Source organism: Silurus meridionalis, chromosome 28, assembly GCF_014805685.1.
Source record: "Silurus meridionalis isolate SWU-2019-XX chromosome 28, ASM1480568v1, whole genome shotgun sequence".
In the NCBI taxonomy this organism is placed as follows: domain Eukaryota; kingdom Metazoa; phylum Chordata; class Actinopteri; order Siluriformes; family Siluridae; genus Silurus; species Silurus meridionalis.
Genome location: NC_060911.1, coordinates 6,504,747 through 6,528,875, shown reverse-complemented (window position 1 = coordinate 6,528,875; position 24,129 = coordinate 6,504,747). Strand labels below are relative to the sequence as shown.

Here is a 24,129-nt window from a genome sequence, read left to right as displayed (position 1 = left end):
TCCTCGAAATTACCTCAAAGTAAATTAACACCAGGCGATGCCGATTAAATCATCTTACGTTTTACTCATGTGCAGTACAGGGACGTTTTCAGACATTTCAGTGTGGATGAACAACTTTTGGGAAACGATTGAAAACAACAGTGTGGACGAGGAGTGTTTTGAGACAAAAACGCCATTTTGAAAATTAGTGTTGATGTACCCTTATTACCCCCTAGTTCGGAATAAATACTAAAATAAACTAGAAGTTTGTTCATATTGTAGGACACTGAACTAACTAAAATCAGTAGACACCAAAACTTAATACATAACAACAAAAAACCTATTTTGCAGACAGAAAAAACAGCTTGGCCATTCCATTTCCCCCCATTACCTGCAAGAGAATTTGACTGTAGTGCTCATCTTGCATTACATTCTCGTGATCTTTAAATTTGAACATTGACACGACACTGTTAAATGATCTCATACGGAGATCAATTGAGCCTGCTGAGAAGCCGTTTCACTCTACCCTGCAAGAGTCCATTCTACAGAGGCCAATTTTTCATGTTCATACATTATTTTACAAGACTAAATGCATTTGCAGACCTCACCAACCCAGGGTAAACAGTCTCCATCTTTCTTTCCTGCATTTCTGAATGATCTGATGTTTTTTTTTTTTTTTTTTTAACCCCTTTTTAAGCACTTCCGATCCCCCTGGAGACAGTGTAGGAGCGCTAGAATGATGGACAGGTAATGAAGAACAAATCCCTTCTTTCTCTGAGTTCTCAGACTTCATTTAGTGGCCACTGCAAAACAACAAGGTCAAGTTGATCCTGTGTGTGTGAGTGTGTATGTGTATGAGAGAGCGAGAGAGAGAGAGAGAGAGAGAGAGAGAGAACTGGAGATATCAAAAGAGATGAATAGAGAGCATAAAACCTAGCAATCCTCCGGCTCCCTTAGCCATTTTCCCTTCTTGTCCCAGTGGACGCAGCCGGCCAGCATCAATTATTAATGCTCCCAAACAGCCATTTTGTTCATAAATTATACACAGAGAAGAAACACAAAAAAATAGAGGCAGACAGAGAAAGAAAGAGAGCGAGACAGCGAAAGAAAGAATAAAATTGGAATTGTGTTCTCTGTCATTCCGTGTGTAAACATGTACTGAGAAAATGCCTCATCTGAAATTCAAATGTAATTTAAAGCACTTGCTTTTCCTGCCCGTCAGAAAGCATTCACTACGTGACGTGCCACATCCGAGGGATGATGAGTTTGGAAACGAACACACTTTGTCCTCATGCTCCTCAAATTAAGTCTATGTAATGTTCTTTTGCTTCATAAAGTATGCTTTATTCAGATGAAAGCCAGGTCTCGATGGACCGGACAAGCAGCTGCTCGCTTGGTTTATGAATATTAAGATGGACTGATGTTTTTTATTCAGGAAAGTTTGGGGTATTGAAGTGTGCAACACCTTGCAGACACACACAGATGCTTGAGTATTGGTGTTTGTTTTTACCAAAAACCCACACTGTCAATGTATACATCATATTTCACGAACAAGACGCACCCCATAAAAAATTCGAAGAAAATTTCTGTTTTTGTATGGTTAGGAGTAAAATGTACAGGGAATACTCTTATAGGAAAACAAGGATGTGTAAAGCCGAAGTAAAAAAATCCAGTGGCAGAATATATATATATATATATATATATATATATATATATATATATATATATATATATATATATATATATATATTTTCTATATGAAAGCTTTACCGCCAGTTATTACAAAGCGACAACACTATGATTTGCATACTTTAAATAGGGAGTACAGAAAATAAACAAGCATGTTTATAAACCAGCTTTAAATACATATAACTCATATTAATGTAAGAAAGTTGCTATTTTAGTCTCATTCCAGCCTCTGTTGTTACAGCACTATTTCGGAGTCAACCTTGAAAAATATCCATCTATAAGTCCAAACCAAACTTTCTTTCGGCTTCTCCCATTAGGGGTCGCCACAGCGGATCATCCGCATGTTTAATTTGGCACATGTTTTTACGCTGGATGCCCTTCCTAACGCAACCCTCCCCATTTATCCGGGCTTGGGACCGGCACCAAGAGTGGCTGGGGTTGGTTCCCTGACCGGGGAGGGAACCCGGGCCGCAGCGGTGAGAGCGCCGCATCCTAACCACTAGACCACCAGGGACCCTATCTATAAGTCCAAACCAAACCTATAAAATCATTATATAATAACTGAAACTTCCTTATTCAGTTTATAAGTAGTCTTTGTTGTTCAACTACATTTAATACCACTCCTAGTCCTAATTCACATCTTACTTCTTCTTATCCGACTGACACTATGGTACTGTGGTCATTAAAAAAAAAATCCCAGGATGTCTTTCGAAAACGAGTAGGGGTGTGCCCCGGCATCCTGGCCAAAAACCTGCCTGCTGGCCTACTAATCATCCCCTCATATTAATTGGCTATATCACTCTATCTCCTCTCCACTAATATGCTGGTGTGTGGTGGGCGTTCTGGCGCAATATGGCTGCCGTCGCATCATCCAGGTGGATGCTGCACATTGGGGGTGGTTGAGGAGAATCCCCCCTTTCATATGTAAAGCGCTTTGAGTGCTGCAGAAAAGCGCTATATAAATGTAACGAATTATTATTAATTATTATTATTATTACTATGGCTACTAATACTGCTATTCCTCTGTAGTAACTACTGTTACTACAGTCCTACTTGTACTACTACTCCTCCTACTGTTACTATTGCTGCTACTAATACTTCTCTTACATCTACTAGGACTACTACTACCCCTATTCTTCTACTTTTACTATAACTCCTAGTTCTAAACCTCTTCTAATCGAACTACACTACTACTTCTACAAGTAGTACAAATACTACTACTACTAATACTATTGATATTTCTACTACTACTAATTCTACTACTACTATAACTATTATTACTACTACTACTATTATTCTACACATCCTTCACTCAAGTAGAAGTACAGATACTCATGATTTAAAAGACTCTGGTAAATCATGAGTATCTCTACTTCTATTTGAGTGAAGGATGTGTGTACTTTTGCCATCTCTGGTAATAATAGTAGTTTTAGTGTCACACTGGTAACTGGACCTCACATCATATCAATATATTAATACAAAATAATTTCACATTTTGTTACCTAATGAATGCATCCAAGCTGAAAAACCACCATATAGAACACAAGCAGGGAAAATATAGAAATTCTTCTGCTTCTGGTTGTTATGTACTGATACCAGTACATAACAACCAGAAAAAGAAGAATTTCTACTTCATTACTTTCCACCTCTGATTATTACGACTACTACTAGTCATACTACTACTACTTCTATTAGTATTAATACTACTACTAGTAAAAGTCCTACTGCTATTACTACTTCTCCTGCTATAAATATTTGCTATTAGATTTTACTACCACCCACTACTTTTACTATCACTCCTAATCCTAATCCTCCTCTTACTTCTTCTAATCTAATGAACACTACTACTACTTCATTCGTCTTCTAATACTACTACTACCTCTTCTGCTGCTATTAATACTTCTCTTACATCTAGTAGGACTACTATTACTATTACTTGCTTTATTTATTGAGCTGTATATATAGTTTTCTCTATCACAGGCAAAGGTAAGGTTATGGTAGTACTAATAGTAAACTAATTAATACAGTAAAGGATTTAAAAACATTATTACCAAAAATTAATAGAAATAGTGTAACCACACCACTTACCCTGTCAAACTACTTGAACATGCCTACTGTAAAAACTGTAATAAATAGGGATACTGCAATTATTATAACCGAGGGAAGGCTTGCCTCAAAAGGACGCTCTGATCTCATATCACTGAGATCTGTTTTGTGTATTATTTATTTAAGCTGTTCTTATGTGAACTTGATGTGCTTTCAGCTGTTCATTAATGACTCGGTGCAAAACAAAAACGATTACAGCGAATGAAAGAGAACCAAAAATCTGGTTTAATAGTCTACAAGGGTGTGTGTGTGTGTGTGTGTGTGTGTGTGTGTGATTACACTACATCTGTATTAGGCCTGGATAAGTACTTGGTAATAAGTTCCTCTCATCTCTTAAATAGTTTTCTCTCCGTCCCACGGGACTCATCCTAATCTACAATTAACACATGTGCCAGCCATAATATTTAAGTGTCTTTTATCTTCCCTAAGGATGAGCCCTACACCTCTGTGTATCCTGCCTCTCCTGCCTCCCCTTTTTCTCTCTCTTTCCATCAGTAATTGAGAGGCTTTTATTTCTTTCTCTTTTTTAAGAGCCATGGTGTGCTGTAATGGTGATGTGTTTCAGTCTCGCATAACAAACCACTGAGTGAGCTTGCGGACCGAGAAGGAAGAAGACAAAGAGATGAAGGCAAAGACAAAAACAAAATGTGTGCAGAAGTGTGTGTGTGTGTGTGTGTGTGTGTGTGTGTGTGTGTGTGTGTGTGTGTGTGTGTGTGTGTGTCTGTGTGTCTGTGTACGTGTGTTGGGGTGGGGGTGGATGGATGGTGGTGGCAGTGGTGCTGGGGTTTCATTCGACTTTATTTACAAAGAGTATCGGCTGTCAAACGGTGAGTGTGTTATATATCCACGCAGACGGCTAATTGTGCCGAGACAGCACTTTGTTACACGGGATAGAGCGCAGATTTCAACCTGACATTTCAGTGGCCTTATGAAGGTTGTTTAATCTACTGTTATTGTATCCTAACAGCATCAAACCATACATCACACTGACAGAGAAATATGGGCCGCAGGAGATATGGGCTGTGTGTGTGTGTGTGTGTGTGTGTGTGTGTGTGCAAGAGAACACGAGGGAGAAAGAAAGAGAGAAAGATGGACAGGGAGTGAAGACTATATGAAACGACTGCTGTCTACTGATCCATAAAGAATCTCCAGCTCTAATTAAAAATCATATGAGAGATCATTCCAGACTTTCTACAATCATCTCTGCGTGTGCATGTGAGACAGACAGATAGAAAGAGAGAGAGAAAGAGAGAGAGAGAGAGAGAGAGCACTCAGCATTAGGCTATGCTTTTGAAATCAATACAACAGATTGCACCTTATCTATAGTGTGGTTCTATTATCAGCACTTTCCACAATCACTTTTGTTTTATTTAAAACGGCACAGTACCAAGTCTCATAATTGCAGCAACACATTTGTGACTTTACAAAACTACACATTATACATGAAGGATATCCAGAGGACTACAAACTTAATCCATCAATTTAAAAGGAAATAAGAAACAAGTGATTAAATCTCGTATTAAACGTTGCGCATTTTTCTTTAAAACCATATTAAATTAGATTTCGTGCAGCCTTACATTTATAGCCATACAGTTATCCAATCTGCCAATCGTTGGACAGCATTGAATTATGCAGACAGAGGTCTAGAGCGTCTCTTGAAGTTCGCATCAAACATCAGATTGAGGATTTGCGCCTGAGGCCTTCTGGGAGTCTTAGACACAACACAGTCTCTTGAGATGGATGGATGGATGGATGGATGGATGGATGGATGGATGGATGGATGGATGGATAGATAGATAGATAGATAGATAGATAGATAGATAGATAGATAGATAGATAGATAGATAGATAGATAGATAGATAGATAGATAGAATTTGTTGTCAGTACAACAGTCAGTGTTTCAATTAAATTTTTGCCATAACTAAGATGCATGGGAGTAAAAAAAAAAATCTGGAAGAATCCCGCTGTCTAAAAAAATGCAGTTTAGTTGTTCTTTGTTGCTGTCAGGTTTCAACACTGACAGCCTATACTCCATAACAACAAGCTGTCAGAAGCAAGAAATGCGATCTTCCTCAGAGCAACCCACAAACTGCAGCATCACTGGAAAGACTACAAATACGTGGTGCACAAACTGAACGTTGTGTTCTGTTCTGTTATGTTATGTTCTGTGTGCATCATTGGCATGAATTAGCAAAACCGTGGTTTTGGGGAAAGTTTCAGAAATTCTGCTAAGCACCAGGACATTAAATACTTTAAATCGATAAACCAAAGAAACCCCAAAACTAGTTGTATCTGGGAATCCTATTCTCTCACTCCTGCAGCGAGTTTGACAGTTCTTGCAGTATTTATTTAACTTTGAACCTGCTTACAGTAGTATCTAGTTTCGTAAAATATAATCAAATCAGAGTAGTGCTAACATGGATCAAAAAGTTAATAAATGAATATTTTATGAAATGTAAATAAAACACATGCACCCAATTAACATGGCATGCCATCTTCTATCCTTTCCATACAAACAAACAAAAAAAACATCTCACACATGTTCCAAACATCTCCAATGACACACCTGTAGCATTGATATACAGCTACATAAAAAAAAGTATATATATTGATCAACTCTGTTCTGACATTTAACTCTGTGGTCCGAATTTAAGGGCAGTTTCTATTCTGTAGCATCCAAGATGCTCTACGAGTGTCTCCACTATAATTAGACATAACACAGGAAAAGGTAAAAGTGATGTTTTTGTGTACACACATATACGAACAAGAGTTTGTAGACACCATTCTGCATTTAGTACCCATTTGCTGTTATGATAACCTCCACTCTTCTGGGATGCTCCAGTTCATTCCAAAGGTGTTCAAAAGGGTTAAGGTCAGAGCTCTACAGCAGGCCACTCAAAACTTTTGTGAACCATATCTTCATGGAATTCACTTTACACAAAGGGGCATTGTCAGGCTGGAACAGGTTTGGGTTTCCTGTCAAGAATAAAGACAATTGTGTGTCTCTAACCTTGTGGTTCACCAAACTGCTGGTAACAATTTGGTGAAGAACCACATATTGCTGAAAATATCAGGTGTCCAAATACTTTAGTCCTCAAAGTTTATGACTCTATTTATTACAAATAAGGTTGCAAGTAATTCTGTACTAATCAACTAAAGCAGGTAACCTCGCAAATGTCAATCAGGATCCATAGAATGAGTGTGTTACATGACCTGTTACTGATCCGATGCTTCTCACAGCTTTGTGATGTCCATCGCCACTATCATGCCTATGTTCCTGGTGCTGGCCTTCAATTACTCGGTGTGCCAGATCATCAAAGGTCTGGTTCTAGAGAAGGAGATGCGGCTCAAGGAGGTACTCCGAGTGGTGGGCGTGAGAAATGGAGCACTCTGGCTCTCCTGGTTTACGGAGAACATTGTCCTGCTAACGGTGCCTTGCGCATTGATTAGCATATTACTGAAGGTCAGTGTGGCCACCAATGGTGCAAATCAAATCAAAAAAATGAATCGGAATCAAAACTAATCATTTTTCAAACAAAAAGAGAATCAGTTAATCCATCGCTTAATCAGAATTACCCACAGAGCATGGTCGCTAGTTCTTAAAATGGAGCAGACTAGTACTTTGGCCTGATAGCTCATGCATTGTTGAAGAGCAATAAAAAAATTAAATCAATTCCACGCTCTGTGAAAGCTAAATGAAATTCAGCACATTTGCATTGTTTAAGAGAGCACTGAGAAAAAAAGCCCCACTTTTTTAATATCACTGGAAAAAGTATTAAGTGTTCAGGTTGAGTGGTCCTCCATTCATGAAGTGGCAATGCTTTGTGGGTTTGTCGCGCTTGCTCTCGGAGGAAATAATTACAGAAACATTAATGTTCAATTGAGAAAAAAAAAAAACCTGAACTTTGATTCCTGAATTATGTAATTATGTTAATTGATGGTGCATGGTATTAACAAGGGAAACCTGGATTTGTGATAAGCCCCACCTTCTCAGAAAACCCATTTCTGTTGTTTTCTTTTGTTTTTTTTAACTAGAATTTTTTTCCAGCAATACAGCATGTGCCTCAATTTTTGACAAAAAAATTTAGCATCTACAGAAAAGAGAGTTTATTGCTTTGAGCTCAGATTTGCATCAGCTCTCTATCAGACAGGGTCACATTATCCCCTTGTTTCCAGAAATGCCTCAAGTCATCCAGCCTGTATATGAATACAGCTCTATTTATGGTCTGACATAGTGGCCCTATTTCATTTTCCTCAAGAGACGGCATCCTCATTCCTCTCTTTCATTAAAAGAACGGTTTTAATGAATTATTAGAAGTCAAAATTGAATGCCCCTGTAATGCTGCCGGAATAGAATAAAGAGACGGCTAGCTCGTTTGGATGGCTAAAATCAATTCTGCGCAGTTTAATTGAAGAAAGCTGTAGTAAATATAATTCATATCGCAGTAGTCGGATGAATGATAATGCGCCCATCAGTATGATAGCCTAGCCAGCCAATCAGCCGCTTATTAACGTTAATCAGACTAAATTGAGTTAGTTTTCTGCCTCTTAAGTGGTGTGTGTGTGTATGAGTGTGTGTGTGTGTGCTTATTATGAACTACCTCTAAATGGGAATTTCATGCTAAACTGAAGTGTGTTAATGTTGTCTGGATAGCAGGGATAGTGTTATACTGCAGTGTTCACTCTGTGCATGCATTTGAACAAACTTTGTTCCATAACAGAAATACTCGAACACCTGCTTATTCATGCTATTATCCAATCAACCAAACAAGTGGCATAGACATAATGTGTTTCATCATGCAGATACAGGTCAATTATTGTTCACACACATTAGACATGTACACGAATGAGACAAACTATCATCTCTGACATGATGGTGCCAGATAAAGAATTGCCAGAGGAAGAATTGCCTCGTTTACGAGACAGATAGAAGGCCAGATGGGTTTTCAACTAACTCAAATACGCACTCTTGACAACCATGTTGTGCAGAAATGCAGCTCAAATGCAGACAATCACATGAACATTTCCCCCCCAGACCACCATGTTTATAAAGTAAAATTTTTTTTTTACTATTTGAACAGTGAATAGATTTTTTTATTATGTTTATTATTTTACTAATTTTCCTTGCCTCACCCTTCGTCTTCCTATTACTTTCTATTGGATCTTTTCCAGAATTTGATTAGCTTTGTTTCTTATGCCGCACCCGCATTGTGCGATTTTGGCCACGATTTGGTCGTACAATTTTTGAAATCCTAAAAGATTCCTATAATCCTATGCTAAAATCTGTAGTATTTGATCGCTGTTTGGTGTGTTCACTGACAGCTGTTAAATGGCCATTGCTATATTTTTTTTCCCTCCAATGTAATTCAGGCAGTGTCAGATTGCACACTTTCCTGCGGTATGACTTCGACGATGACCGTCAATCCGAGATCCAGTAGGAGTGCAGAACCTGATAATGCAATTAGAGCGACAACCTTAAACCCCCACAGGAAAAATGTCGAAAAGAGTCATGTGGACATTACCGCCAGAAGGGAAACTTATTAAGTTATAGAGGGAGGAGGAGTCTTTGTATGACATTTTTATTATCAAGGCATGTCATGAACACAGGATTCCCACTTTAAGCCAAATGTCAAATGTTTTTTCTGACTTTCACTGACAAAAAAGCTAAATTTCTATGACCTATAATAAACGGAAAACAGGCCGCTGTTGTACTGAGCACAGATCAGACAAAAAACAGCAACAGACAGCATTTTAAATTCATACATTCGCAAGGGCCTTGTCTGTATTTTCAATTAGAATACAACATGACTACAACAATAATTAAAACATTAAATAACGATTAACATACACAAATCTATGAGTTTAAATAAATGACTAAATATCGGTTGCAAAGGCTAAGAATTTGTCAAGCGTAACAGTAATTAGCTTGCAACATAATTAACTACAAATTTCAGTTCTGTCAGCGTCTATTTATGCTACCTTACATAGGCTCTGACATACACTCTGTAAATAATTTATTATAACTAGCTAGCCAACGTTACAGCTACATACCACTTTGTTCTGATGACCTGTATGACCAGTGGGACTCAGTAAGCTTCCGGCACCACAAGATTTCCGCCAGGGTCGTTGCTGTTTTTAAGCCGAGACGTGCTCCACTGTGTCTCACACAAATGTCACTACTGGGGGTGCGAGCGGCTTCATTAGCTGACTGCTGTTCTCTTCGAGCTATCTGGGGAGGCTGCAGTTGAGCAGTGATGGGCACTTGCATTCGACTTAAGTGATAGCCAGTAGACAAGCAGGTAGGTATTAACATAGCATTAGAAAATAGCATAAGCTTGAGCAAAACGCGTGAAACAACGCGATAAAAAATATACGGTACAGAAAATACCGTTATATACTGATAAATTGAAACTAACGAAGTAGAAACGGAAATATGTATACGATTTTTCCGTGTTCACCAAATGGCCTGGAGATGGTCAACAAGAAGAGAGGCCTGGCGGTCTTGCTGTCAGGTTAGGCGTGTGGTCTAAGGTGTTGAGTTCAGGTCACAGTCTTATCTGTAGTTGTGGGCTTGAATCCCACTTCTAACAGGCTTTTCCATTCTTGGCCAATTTTTCTGAACTGAGCCCATGCGGAGGACCTTTGTTGAGTTGTTATTGATACCAAAAGAACATAAGACAAAACTGTTCATGTTTAATCTGTTTGATTCTGAGTGTGCAACTGATAATCCTTTTGTTGCTTGTTTTGAAACTGAAAAATTGTTCAGAAATTTCACTGAATATAGAAGACTCGTTCAAATGCTTGAGCATGTCTTTGGCCAAAAATAGTTGAAAACTCGCTGAGACACTCCAGTCTTGGTTTCACTTGACATCACTGGCTTGAAGGCTTGTGTTGTTATCATGATCTCTGACTGAGCCCTTTACATTGTAGCCCAAATTCAAATGAAACTTAATCTGATATTGACAAGAAACTCTAGGGGTTTCCCAACATCGTCTACAATACAGAAGAGTAAATAAACAAAAATCCATGATATTCTATGACTTGAACAAACAAAATATAAAATTCCCTGCCTTTCAATTTCTGGAATAGACCTTTTAAAATTACACAATATTCCAGAAATTCCATGACCCGTGGGAACGCTGTTTAACAAAATAAATGCTACAAATTGTTTTTGTTTGCTACTAGCTACCTTTAGCTAAAGAATGTGGGTCTGAACTTGTCACCCATTCATGACATTCAATTTCCAACGAGTCCTTTTCTTGTGTGTGTCAGTTTTATATTGTGTACAGTCTGAAATTATGACAATTGAAATCCTACAGTGTGACATGGGGATCATAGTGGTACATTCTGACAAGCAGCAATCGCAAAGAACTATTAAAATTTACACAGTGTGAGCCTGGCATTAGTTATATTTTATCATTATAGGTAATCTGCACTTGCATCTACATCGTCCTTGCTTCTTGGATCTCCACCATGGCTTGAAAGACCACCCTGAGATCCATTAATGTCATCCAAGAACAGCAAGTCTTCAGTTCAAGCCCTTGACCTGTATTATACCTGCATGATTTTACACATCACTCTGCTGCCACATGATTAGTTGTACATTTGCATGAATGAGCAGCTCTACAGGATTTTCAAGGTGCTCCTAGGTGTTGCTTGAGTTTGCATGCATGTTCAATCAACATGCAGCTGTTTTAAGTGAACAATAAAAGAGATCCTCGGTCTTGCCTTCAAAGTGATGCCTCACACTACCGGGCTTCACCAAGAAAAACCTTTTATGTGCCCTACTGAGAGGACACTCCTCAAGGTCTTTACTTTCAGAATGACCTCCATGGGTGGTACAGCTTTCAGCAACGCAGCTCTGAGACTGCAATTCACTTTTTTGTCATTTAAATCTCAATCTCTTGCACCACTGGCGATATTAGATGGCAAGGTTAAAGAAATTGACTTTGAAACTATTATGGAAGAGCATTTCATTATGAGATCTCATGTCATTTGTAAGGATTTTTTTCTGAATATGGTAAAAAAAAAAAATGTACGGTTGTCTTTTGTCTGTAAGGTTCTGTCTTTTTTCTCATTTTGACTTCAAGTCAGCAGTCTTTGCATAGTTAGCCTTATTTCTTCATACCATTCTATGTGTTTTTTGTGGGTTTTTTTGCAAATATTAGTGGTGGTGTGCTTATTAACAGAAAACAAATCCTCTGTTAATAGCAAATCTAATAGGGACTCTGATGCTACAGTGCTTGAACTGTACTTGAACTTTATTTGTCTGTGTTTTTTAAGTTTGGGCACATGTGGATAGTAAATATGTGGATAGTACCTTTTCTACTACTGTTGTATGCTTGTTCATTGTTCCATATGTTCCAAATCTTGTTGGATTGAACCTGATCTTAAACCTGAATCGGACCATGGAGAAAAAAAGTTGAGCTGCATGACTAATGATTTAAAAGGTCAAAATGTTTTTGTCAAGCTAAAAATAGTTCTTTACATAAAATGTAAACCCCCACAGACATAACACATTAATGCTAGCAGGGAATTAGCATTAGCACTGGATGAAACTTAATGAGCAAGTGTTAGCACTAGTTGGAAATCTGCATTCATCATGGCATTTGTGTATTTTCAAGGATTTCTTTCGCTGAGTGGGTCTACTTCATTGTCTTCAGTTAAGTTTGTCAAGGTAGTTTGTGAGGATTTCTGTGTATTTTTGTCTTTGTTGCCCCAATACATAATACAGTGGAGTCACTCAAAAGACTCTTAAAACATTGTCTGGGTGTGTCAGGATGTATGCCAGTATTTATGTTACTTTCAATATATTATAGTATATAGCATGAATGTACTCCAATAGTTTTTGTGTATGGTAAGATTTATACGTGTGTGTATGGGTTTGTATGGATGGATGTGTGTGTGTTTGTGTAGGTTCCTACGCTCATTATCACGGTCGCTGCCCATGTACATGACATTAGCATGGATCTACTCGGTAGCACTCATAGTAAAGGGGGTGGTGCAGGAAAAAGAGGCACGTCTAAAGGAGACGATTCGAATGATGGGCCTGAAGAGCAGCATCTACTGGCTAAGCTGGAGCATCAGCAGCTTCATCCCTCTTTGCATCAGCGCACTCTTTCTCACAGCCATCCTCAAGGTGATTAGCATTAATTTGCAGTGATTTAACAGCAGCCATTTTGACAACCCTGGAGTTCTGCGATGCAAATAATGACTAACAGGGCCCTAAGAAAATTACAGACATTGAAAAGTAAGGCAGTTGGGTCTTTTTGATAGTTATTAGACACAACAATGCAGCTTATTAGCATTGCAAACAATATGCTGAGGGTTAAGGTTTCCCAACAGGCTAAATCTAACACCTGTTCCAGGGTCAGGCGGTTCAGCCGCAGCTCTTTTGAAGCACGCAGAACTTCGGAGGGGCCAGGTGTTTCGGGTCAGTTTGCCAGTAGGTCCCCGCTGCAGCACAGCTCCAGTGTTGGAAGGTGGCTGTGTGGCTCTGTAATGTGGAGGTTAATCATCCGAAGCAGCAGGTGCGAGCATACGCGAGCCGCGGCTCCATGACCCGCTGATAATTCTCAGCTTCAGACACACTCTCTCAAGCTGTTCACACCCTCCCTTCCATAGCCACAATGCCAAGGTCTTGTCTAATCATCTCAAATGAGTCTTTTTAATCAAAACCCCCTTCACCCTTTTCCCTCCCGTTCTCATCGCCATGATGCTTTTTTTTTCCAGCACCCCACGCATTAGCAATCAGTTGCTTTTGTACGTTGTGCTTCTGAGTCCCCGGTGGCATGTCGTTGTGACTCTTTTTCTAATTGTGACATGCTGAGAAAGCCTTATCGTCTGTGTCGGCTGATGTGGGCTCAACAAGCACACACTTTCATTAGCAACAACGCAACCTCTCCAGCATAAATTATTCTAATAGAGCTCGTCTCGTAAAGTTCGCAGGCCTGCATTAACGCGTATGTGTAAATGTATATAGTGCACACTGTCGTTTTTGTATTTCTCTATCTGTCTTTGTGTCTATAGTACGGCAAGATCCTCAGTTATAGTGACCCATCTGTGATCTTCGTCTTCCTGCTGGTGTTCTGCATAGCCACAGTCATGCAGTGCTTCTTCATCAGCGTCTTTTTCTCAAGAGCAAATCTGGCGGCCGCCTGTGGTGGACTTATCTACTTCCTCCTCTACCTGCCCCATGTGCTCTGTTACGCCTGGAGAGACACCATGACCTTCCGAACCAAGCTCGCCACGGTAAGTGTTAGCATGTCCGTTAATCCTACCACCACCACTGCTGTTGTTGCTATGGGGAAAATTCTAATGATAATATGAGAAATCCTATTAATAGCTATCCTATGAAGAAATCCTATTAATAGCTAGCTGAAATATAAAATTTAACTGAAATAAGATACCCAAACCTCTTTAGATAATAAGCACATAAAGAAGGTAAACGAAACAAAAATTAGCTAGCTTGATCATACGAGGTGGTTGTTGTGCAAAAGTTTGCATATCCTTGAAATATATAGTGTCAAAGTCAAAGAAAGATATTTTCACATTAAGTCATCAAGGGCCTTGAATTATGTCTAACAGTTACATTAGTATTCATGAGAGAAAGTTACATGTATTCAGACTTGGGTTATGCACATGCTTAAGTCAAATTTCTAGCCATTCCATTTAAATAATGCAAGTTACCAGTGTGTAATCGAAATTAAAGTACCTTTAAACACGTAGATACAAAATGGCACAGGATTGAAGTTACTGGAACAAATCTGTCAACAAGCAGGTCTAATAACCAACAATCTTTTTTCAAAATGTATTTCTCATCTTTGCATTGTAAAATTGGACTCCTTTAAAATTTCTTTATTTATGTATTTATTAATTGATTTTTATTAAGAATAGTGGTAGCTGTATATATTTTACACGATTTTAGGTGGACTATACTGTTGGATTTCTACTGAATGGATTTTTTTTTAGGTTATTTATGTAATTGAATGAGTACAATTCCTTTAATTATTCATCTTCAATGCCTTTTTTGTGGTCTGGTTCTTTTTGAAGCTCTATAGATCCTCCTGAATTTGTCCCAGAAGTCCCCATTCAGTCATGAAACAGGAATGCATTCTGAATGGGACAAATTGAATTAAAAGATACTTTAAAATGAAAATAGAAATTCCAAACAACATGTTAAATCTTTTGTATTTTTCTTTCTTCACACAGAGTCTAGCTTAGATGGAACATTTAATACTAAATGACTTGAAACGCGAACAATGTGACATTTCGAGGCAACATGAATTGATGTATGAAGAATACAAAAGAATGCTCAAGAGATGAAATTTGATGCTGGACACATTCATATGGGGAGAATTGTCACGTTCCGAACGAGCATGAGAAGGCAGAGCCGAGAGCTTTTGTCTTGTGTGATGAAAACGTGGCTGAAACACATCAGCGTGTGTGAGACGTGGTATGTTTTCCACGCATGGTCAGCCTAGCGGCTATTGTGGCAAATCAAGAGTAATAGGCGGGTGCTTTGGCCTTTGAGGTGGAGAGCAATAATAAATGGTGCATAGTGGCTTCGCTCTCGATTCGCCTCATCTAAGTGACCTTTAGCTCACGTCCTGCTTATTCATCCTGTGGAGTGTCCTTTAGATAGAGGGAGGAGAAAAAGAGCGAGAGATAGCGTTTTAATCTTCATCACTGTATGCCTGCAGACACAGACAACATGGTGTGTGTGTGGATGCATGCGTATGTGTGTGTGTTAGTGTGGGTTCAGTGAAGTCGGGAGATTCTTATTGTGTCAGATTAAGACTGACACATCGTCCTCGTTATGGCTGCACAGATTTATCGCTGTGTTGTCTAACGATGGTGTGTGAATTTTAGCCTGGCTGCAGGGTATGTGTGTGAATGTGTGTGTGATTGTGTGTTAATTCTATGCTATATACCTTGCTTTCACTGGTCAGAGATCTGGTCTGGTCTTTCACTAGCTCAGTCTCTATGTGCATGTTTGCCTGTGCCTCTATATGTGTGTGTGTGTAATTGAGAAGGACAATTACGTGACTCCGCCTCTAGCTCTATGTGTTAATGACAACTCCTTTCTTTTGACAGGAAGCGTCAGTGAGTGAGTCATTGTGCCTGTGAATAAGAGAAAAACGCACTGTCCACATTACTCTATTTATGTCGGTGTGTGTGTGAGAGAGGGAGAGAAAGAGAAAGAAAAGGACAATGAGCGTCAGAAAGAATTATAAATAACTACCAGAAGATACATGACAAATTTAACAATCAGCCTCATTTATCAAGCTGGATACAAAGGAATTTTGTTTGTAAACCATTTGCATGAGAATTTAGACAGGAAATTTGGTTTTCATGAAAATACAGAGAACTTCAGAGTTGGTTTATGATTACATTCTAGAAGATTTACTACTATATATTGTACAACTTAATTTAAACTTTAAATTGTATGAGTGATGTTGAGTTTTTATACAGTAAATTTATTTTTTTTCATTTTCCCCAAACTGAACCATAAACCATTTACGTTACCATAAAATTGGAGACACACAATGGATGTCTTTAGATGTTGTAAATTAGTTGTTTTTTTTTTACTTCAACTAGGAGGCCCAAACTTGTTTCAGCATGCCAATGCTCCTGTGCAAAGTGAGCTCCATGAAGATATATTTTATGTGGGGTATAGTGCAAGATCTTGAGTAGCCTGCTATTGAACTCCAATCTTAACACCACTGTACATTTTTTGGATTAATTGAAACACTGACTGCACCCCAGACCTCCTCACCCTACATCAGCACCAGGCTGAATGAGCACAAATATCCAAAAGCACACTCCAGAATGTAGTGGAACATCTTCCCAGAAGATTGAAGGTTCTTAAAACAGTAAATAGCAACAATATATATATATATAAGCAACCCACACCAAAGTTGGATTAGACATGGTTTTAAACTGCGTGCACTGTGCATGCACACAAAATGGCCGTCACATGTGCCTTGTTACCTTTTGATGCCTAGCATGAATGAATACTGGGCTTCTTCATGGGAAAAATCATCAAACTTATAACAAACGCTTACTCATTTAGTGTGTGTTCTCATATCTGATTCTAGACAATTATTGCATCCTAATGCTAACCGGTTTATCCATTATGGTGTTTGAATTTTATTAACTTTCGTGTAGCCTTCAGACTAATTAAAAAGTCATGACAACAGCAGAAACAGCAGCCTTTAGGAAAGACTGAACTTGCCAGTGTTCTTTTCTTATGGAATTCTGGAACATTTTTTAGCTTGATCTGGAAACGTGATGAACAGATTTTGGTTTTGACCTGCCATATAATGGATATTATTTTTTTTACTTATCCAGAGATAAAAAAGCTAAAAATATATATATATATATATTTTGTAAATATTTAAACAATGCTGCTTGTACATATAAAATGCTGCTTTGTGACAAGGTCCATTGTGAATTGAACTGAAGAGAATATAGAGCAAACCAAACTGTTGACAGAAACAGTAGTTCTACAATCTGTGAGCTAAATTAGGTTTCGTTTCCTAGTATTCTAGTAATCTTTTAAATCTTTTAAACAGAATTCGTTGTTAAACTATGTGCAGATTTTAACACATATTTAACACATTATTTTATCGAAAAAAAAAAACAAAAAAAACAATGACACGTCCTGTGTTAAGTATATTAGCACATTGATTGTGTTAAAAATAACACAAAATGAGTGGTTGTTGTTTTTAGCATTAATAAGTCTTAGTGGAGATTGTTTAATATCTTAGTTAGGAGGACTTGGGCAGAAAGGGGAAGAGGCACTCAGTATGAAGGGATGATTTTTGTGAGGGAAAAAATACCTTTCAAGGTAGTTCATGAACCTGCTGAGAGTTGGGATGAACTCAAACACAAATATGTTATTCAGTAATGCTTACAGAGATACAAATACAGATATGAATACAAGGTGTACGGGATAAAAGCTAAAAGTGCTTTTTCATTGTGTGCATGAGTTCAGCTGTAAGATGTACTGTATGCAGGACGAAGAAAGTTAACTTGTGTTCATATTAATGTGCAGAATGCATTTTTAATCCTGATTCTTCCATCCTTAGTAACAGCCTGATCAGAATCACAGTGGTTTTAATTAGGCTATTAGTTTATTAATATTTTGGGAAATTCGCACATTATGAAGTGATATAGTTGAGGTTAAGGAACTGTCAAAAACAGAATCCATATACCATGCTGTTATTGCTGGTGTTATTGCCTCAGGGTGTTTTTTGTTTTTTCTCAATCTTTCTAGTGTTCACATGGGAATAATAGTAGAGATCAAGTTTAAGCCATACATGTTGAAATCTTTAAATTTAAATAGATCAACATTTGGGGACACCTAACAATAAGAATCCTTTTTTAAATATCTCATTCCACTTAAAGTGCCTATTTGCTATTATAAATTATTTTACTTTTCTGGGAAGATCTTCACAAGTTTGCTTATGGAGTTAATGTTCATTCAGCCACAAGGGTGTTAATAAAGTCATGTTCTGGTGTAGGGTGAGGAGGTCTAGGGTGTTTTTTTTGTACAACCATTTTTGTATAATCTTCTCAAGGGACAATACTGTAGAAATTAAACTTGGATATATTTTAGAATAGTTAATGTGCAGCAAGTATAGATTTACTTTCCTATTAAAATAACTCAACATACAGCCATTATTGTCACAAAAGCTGCCAACAAAAGTGAATACACCCCAGGTGATAACAGCTGTACGTCACTTAACCATGCGAAGTTGTCTGCTTGACAAAACCATACAAATTAGTCTATCTTTTATTAGAGCAGTTATAATTTGGTTGCTTTAAGTACAATTCTTTCATACTGACCACTGGATGTTAAACATGGCACAAGAACTCTCTGAAGAATTAGAATTGTAGCTCTCCACAAAGATAGCCTACGCTATAAGAAGATTGGTAACACCCTGAAACTGAGTTACAGTACAGTGACCAGGGTCATACAGAGATTCTCCAAGAAGGGTTCCACTCAAAACAGGCCTCACAAGGGTCGATCAAAGAAGTTCTTGTTCCATGCGTCAGGTGCAGAAGCTGGCTTTAAAACAAAAGACGCATGAGTGCTGCCAGCATTGCTTTAGAGGTTTCAGAAGCGGAAGGTCCACTTGTCAGTGCTCGGACCATACACCACACACTGCAACAAGTCGGTGTGCATTGCCGTCAACTCAGAAGAAAGCCTCTTCTGAAACTGGCTCACAAGAAAGCCCACAAAGTTTGCAGTTTGTATCTATACATACAAGGTGGTTTTATAAGGCTAGTTTTGTAAAACACCAACAGATGTCTGCACACACAGTCACAAGAAGCACCACAAGGAGACATAGTCAAAAGACATTTGTCCTGTGTACATCAGGAGCTGTGCAACCGGTGCTATTTTGACCACATCCATTACCGTCTGCTATTCTGACCATGTGTGCACTCTGTCACCAAAATCTCCTTACACAAGAATGTCTTACCAAATGCAACATGGTCTCACTTCCGCACCTACCCTACTCGACAGATTTGACTCCTGCGCACTTTGCTCTTTTCCCGAAGATGAAAATCTAGCTCAAAGGTCACCGTTTTTACATCACTGAGGAGATCCAATGCGAATCGCAGACGGTGCTTGACACGCTTTGAAAAGAAGATTTCCAGGACATATTCCAAAACTGGCAGGAATGGAACTTTTTTGAAGGTGAAAGTGTGTAAGGTGAATGCTGAATACTGCTGTAAAAATAAATAGTGCTGAACAATTAGTTGCTTACAATCACCTTGCTTCCCAGGCAACATTACATCTGAAATCATCCTTCCTTTTTGTGTGTTTCTGAGAGTGCTTTATATCTGGAGAAAGGATGCACTCTTGTTAAGGGCAAGCGTCAGCGGGGCCATTGTTTTGATATGGTATTCACAAAACTGCATTTGGATAAGGAGAATAATTTACATTTATATTAATGACAGTCAAGGGACTACATCTCCTTGGGGAAAGTCAGAGAGGGCTCAGCGCACCGCTGGCATGCTAAACACAATTACACACCTGCATGTGTGTTTCTCTGTGTGTCTGTGTGTCTTTGTGTGTGCACGCACAAGCAAACATGCCTAAGAATTATTTGCTTTAACTTGCTGTAATCATCTTCTGGAAAGGTGTGTTCAGTTGGCCAGCTTTTGGAAGCTGTTTTCATTTATTTTTTCGTATCAGCTTGTATGTACTTTATGTGTAATATCTTTGTCCTTATAGTCATGCACACCAAGATAACATGCACCTGGCAGCAATATGAATAGGTGGTGGTTTAATGGGATGAATTTGAAATTATGGGAGATATAAGGACAGTAATGTTTTATGATTGTCTGATTGTCTTGGTGTGAAAACTATGGAGTGTATTTTGCAATTGAAACTTGTCCTCTTATAGATGATTTACTAAAACTTTATACACTTGAGAGAGAAAGGTTGAAATCTAGAAATCTATGGTGACTCAAAAAACAATTCTTAACAACTCTAATGAGCAGAAAAGCATGACACAATATATACTGTACCCCTTTGACCACATTGACTTTCAATCCTTTTAGTCTAAAACAGGAATTAGTGGACACTCACTCACCAAAAACTGAACAGTTCATATTTAGAAAACATTGGCTGACCATTTTCATTTATATGTTGTTTTTGGCCAATAAACATACACTGTATGGACAAAAGTTTGTGGACACCTGACCATAAAATGTGCTTTTCAACACCCCATTTCACATTTATTTTGTTACAATAACCTCCAGTCTTTTGGGAAGATGTTCCACTAGATTTTGGAGTGTGCTTGTGAAGATTTGTGCTCAGTCAGCCAAAAGGTCGTTACTAAAGTCAGGTACTGATGAGGGGGTCTATGGTGCAGTCATAGTTCCAGTACATTCCAAAGGTGTTCGAAAGGGATTGAGGCCAGAGCTGTTTAGCAGGCCAGTCAAGATCTTCCAGTCCAACCATTGTACACCATATCTTCACGGTGCTTGCTTTGTGCTAGGACTACTGTCATGCTGGAACAGATTTGGGTCTCCTAGTTCAAGTGAAGGGAAAAATACTACCTTGTCCAAAGCCATTTTATACAATTGTGGTAACAACCACACATGGCTGCAAAAGTCAGGTGTTCCAGTCATTTTGTCCATATAGAGTATATGTGTTTATTATTTAACAATAAACATCAACATATTTAAGTTGCCAATTGCTAAAAGTGCTTGACAAATAAAATAGAACTGAAGTGAAACTAATCAACAGCAAGTTTGCATCCCCATAATACAAAATGAGTTGTAACAAATGTGTTTAAAATGAATGGCTCTGAAAGACACCCATATGTTCTTAAACATTCTATTCTGGATTAAGTCTTTCTTTGGCTGTAAGAATCTTAACACTTTAGAGAATCTAGTCCACTGGATTTTACAGTGTGGCTGTGGGGATTTGCCCATTCAGCCATAAGAGCATTAGTGAGGTCAGACATTGATGTCAGGGGAGGCCCTGGGTGCAGTTCCAATTTATCCAGTACAATAAGGGTTGAGGTCAGAGCTCGGTGCAGGACACTAAAGTTCTTTCACTTCTCATCAAACCTTGTCCTCATGGTACTCAGTTTGCACACAGGAGTGTAATCATGCTTGAACAGGCTTAGATTCAATAGTTCTAGTGAAGAGAAATTGTAATTTCACAATAAACAAAGACATTCTATACAATTGTGTGCTTCCATATAGTGTATATATGCAATATTTACATTAATTTATGTACACAGATCAGGCATAACATGATGACCACCTGTCTAATATTATGTTGGTCCCCGTTTTGCTGGCAAAACACCCTGTGACCTTTCAATCAGTACCGGCATAACCTTCAACAGCAAATTTAGCTTTGCTCTTCACGTGCATCAATGTGCCTTTGCCGCCCATGTCCCTGTCATAGGTTTACAACAACTTATTCCATGTACCACCTTTGATAGATACTGACCACTGCAGACCAGAGAATACCCTACAAGAGCTGCAGTATTGGAGATTCTCTAACTCAGTGTCCAATATATATATATATATATATATGTCTATAAGCCGCAGGCGTCTACATTGAAACTAATGAACTTTACACAGGCTTTAACGAAAGACAGTGTCTGTTACACGGCTTGTATCTAAACAGTAGCCTACCAAGAAAGTCATTGTTCACTGTCTTCCTCCTTCCTTTCACAACAATTTCTCTCGGGAGTTTATCTTTTGGCATCGTTGTGTGTTTAAAAATCACCATTGGTGAAGCTTTTCTCCCGATGCCATGCAGCTCAGAACACAGGTGAAGTGTGTTTTTTCATGCCCAGTTGTTTTCAGCATGACGAATGATTAGCTTTTCCTGTTGAAAGTCCGAGTGAGCGGCAGGTCAAACGTCAGAGGAACATCATCCATATTTCTGATGTGGTATAATATAAAACAATATAAAGAGTTTCATTGGTTCACCTTAAACCCGTTCGGCAGTTTCATTGGTCTAATGTTATGGGGCTCAGTTTTTTGGCTTGAAGCTTGTGAAACTGGGAAAAACCCAGGAAAAATCCATAAATTAGCCGCTTCCAGAGGTGGGAAGTACTTAAGTAGATTTTTTCAATATCAGTACTTTACTCCACTATTTATTTTTCAGACTTTTTACTTTTACTCATTACATTTTTACACAAATATCTGTACTTTTTACTTCTTACATTTTTAAAACAGACTCGTTACTTTAGTTTTAATCCATTGATTTGGTGAAAAAATGTTTTTTTATTTTCACTGCGTGCCGATTTTAGCCAACAAAAGCGGTTTCCTGTCATTGCGCGTTCAATCCACTGGTGTATAAAGTACGGACTCTCACTCACCACAGAAGGCAGTAAGACGTTTGGAGTTAATGTGGATGAGACAGAGGGAGTCAGTGATTTAACATGACTGAGAACAGACACATTCCTGATCATCATCATCTTTTCTCTGCTTGTGTTCTATATGTGGATCTTCAGCCTGGACACATTCATTATATATATATATATATATATTTGGCTGTCAAAATTTAAATTATTTTAAACGAAATTTTTTTTTCTTTCTTTCCTTAGATATAAAATAAATAAATTAACTCCAGATAAAAATATTTTTAATCAGTAAACTTTTGTTTTATTTCTGAGTCTCAAATCAAACACCAAAATCCACCATGATTCTCACAATTTACCCTCTGGGTGGCGTTTTGTGGGTTTTTGCCTCATAATGGTGACACAAACTTAAATTACTGTCTTTATTGGTCGTACAGATAAAAACAATACATCATTTAAATCTGTAAAATGTCTATAATTTTATATATATAAAAGCTTCCTGACTTGACTTAAAGAGGTGCATTTTCTCCGGTATCACCTCATTAACTGTCCGTGTGGAAACATAGCAAAGGCTCTAAATGATGTCCACACGTCTCTGCACTGATATAGCCTTTATATTTAATCACTGTACATATGCTTACATATATATCACATGCTGTACATATGATACATGTTTAACACCTTCAAGCTGCCAGTTTTGGGCACCTGAGCAAGCCCTTAACTCACTACTGCTCATTTAGTAAATTAGATCATTAAGAGTCGCTCGGGATAAACACTTCCAACAGGAAGTGGCTATATCTCGCTATCTTTGTCTCTCTATTTTCTCTATCTAATTGTCTCTGTGTCTCTTTTAGTAAATGTATCTGTCTCACTGTATATGTCTCTCTCTTGCTGTCTCTCTATTTGTTCCTCACTCTTTCTAAAGCTGTGTCTGTGTCTCTTTGTCTTTGTCTCTGCCTTTCCTGCTTATTTACATGTCTAACAAAGTTTTGAGTTTTGAAATAATGCCATTAGTGATCTATGATGAAAGACTTCCTGGTTCGATTCTTACCTCTAGTTTCATATTGAACATTATAAGCAGTTTTTAAAAACAGAACAATGAAAGATCATTAAAATTGGTTGCTGGCAAATCATGGTATATCAGTGGTGCAGGTGTTGGAGATGTGGTTCTTGTACCTGAGCCACATCTCATAGACTTCGAGTTACTGAGAATGAGCAGGAAGGAGAAGTTTTGACCCTCTAAAATCATGATCTAAGAGAAAACACTGGTCTCCTAACTATAGAAAAGACAAAAGTCCAATAAGCAAAGTCTTGTTTGCCTCTCCTGTGTTGGTGTAATGGTCAGTGAAGTGTTTGCTGCTATCTGACTCACCTGGTTCGATTCTTAGCTTTCCTTTAAATTGTTTAAAAAGTTTTTAAAAGAACCAAAAAAGGTAATAAAAATTAGGTTCTTGCAGGAGATCCTGTGGCTCATTTGGAAGAGCTCTACCTCTGGGTTGAGAGGTTGCC

General features: G+C 38.2%; 1 protein-coding gene across 1 annotated transcript in view; it reads left to right on the top strand.

The window, feature by feature from the left end:
* Positions 1 to 24,129, top strand: part of LOC124381467 (phospholipid-transporting ATPase ABCA1) — a 175,305-nt gene that overhangs the window by 62,211 nt on the left and 88,965 nt on the right. The window contains 2 exon segments of the mRNA XM_046843110.1: positions 7,016 to 7,238; positions 13,805 to 14,026. Coding sequence (XP_046699066.1) covers positions 7,016 to 7,238; positions 13,805 to 14,026 — 445 coding nt within the window.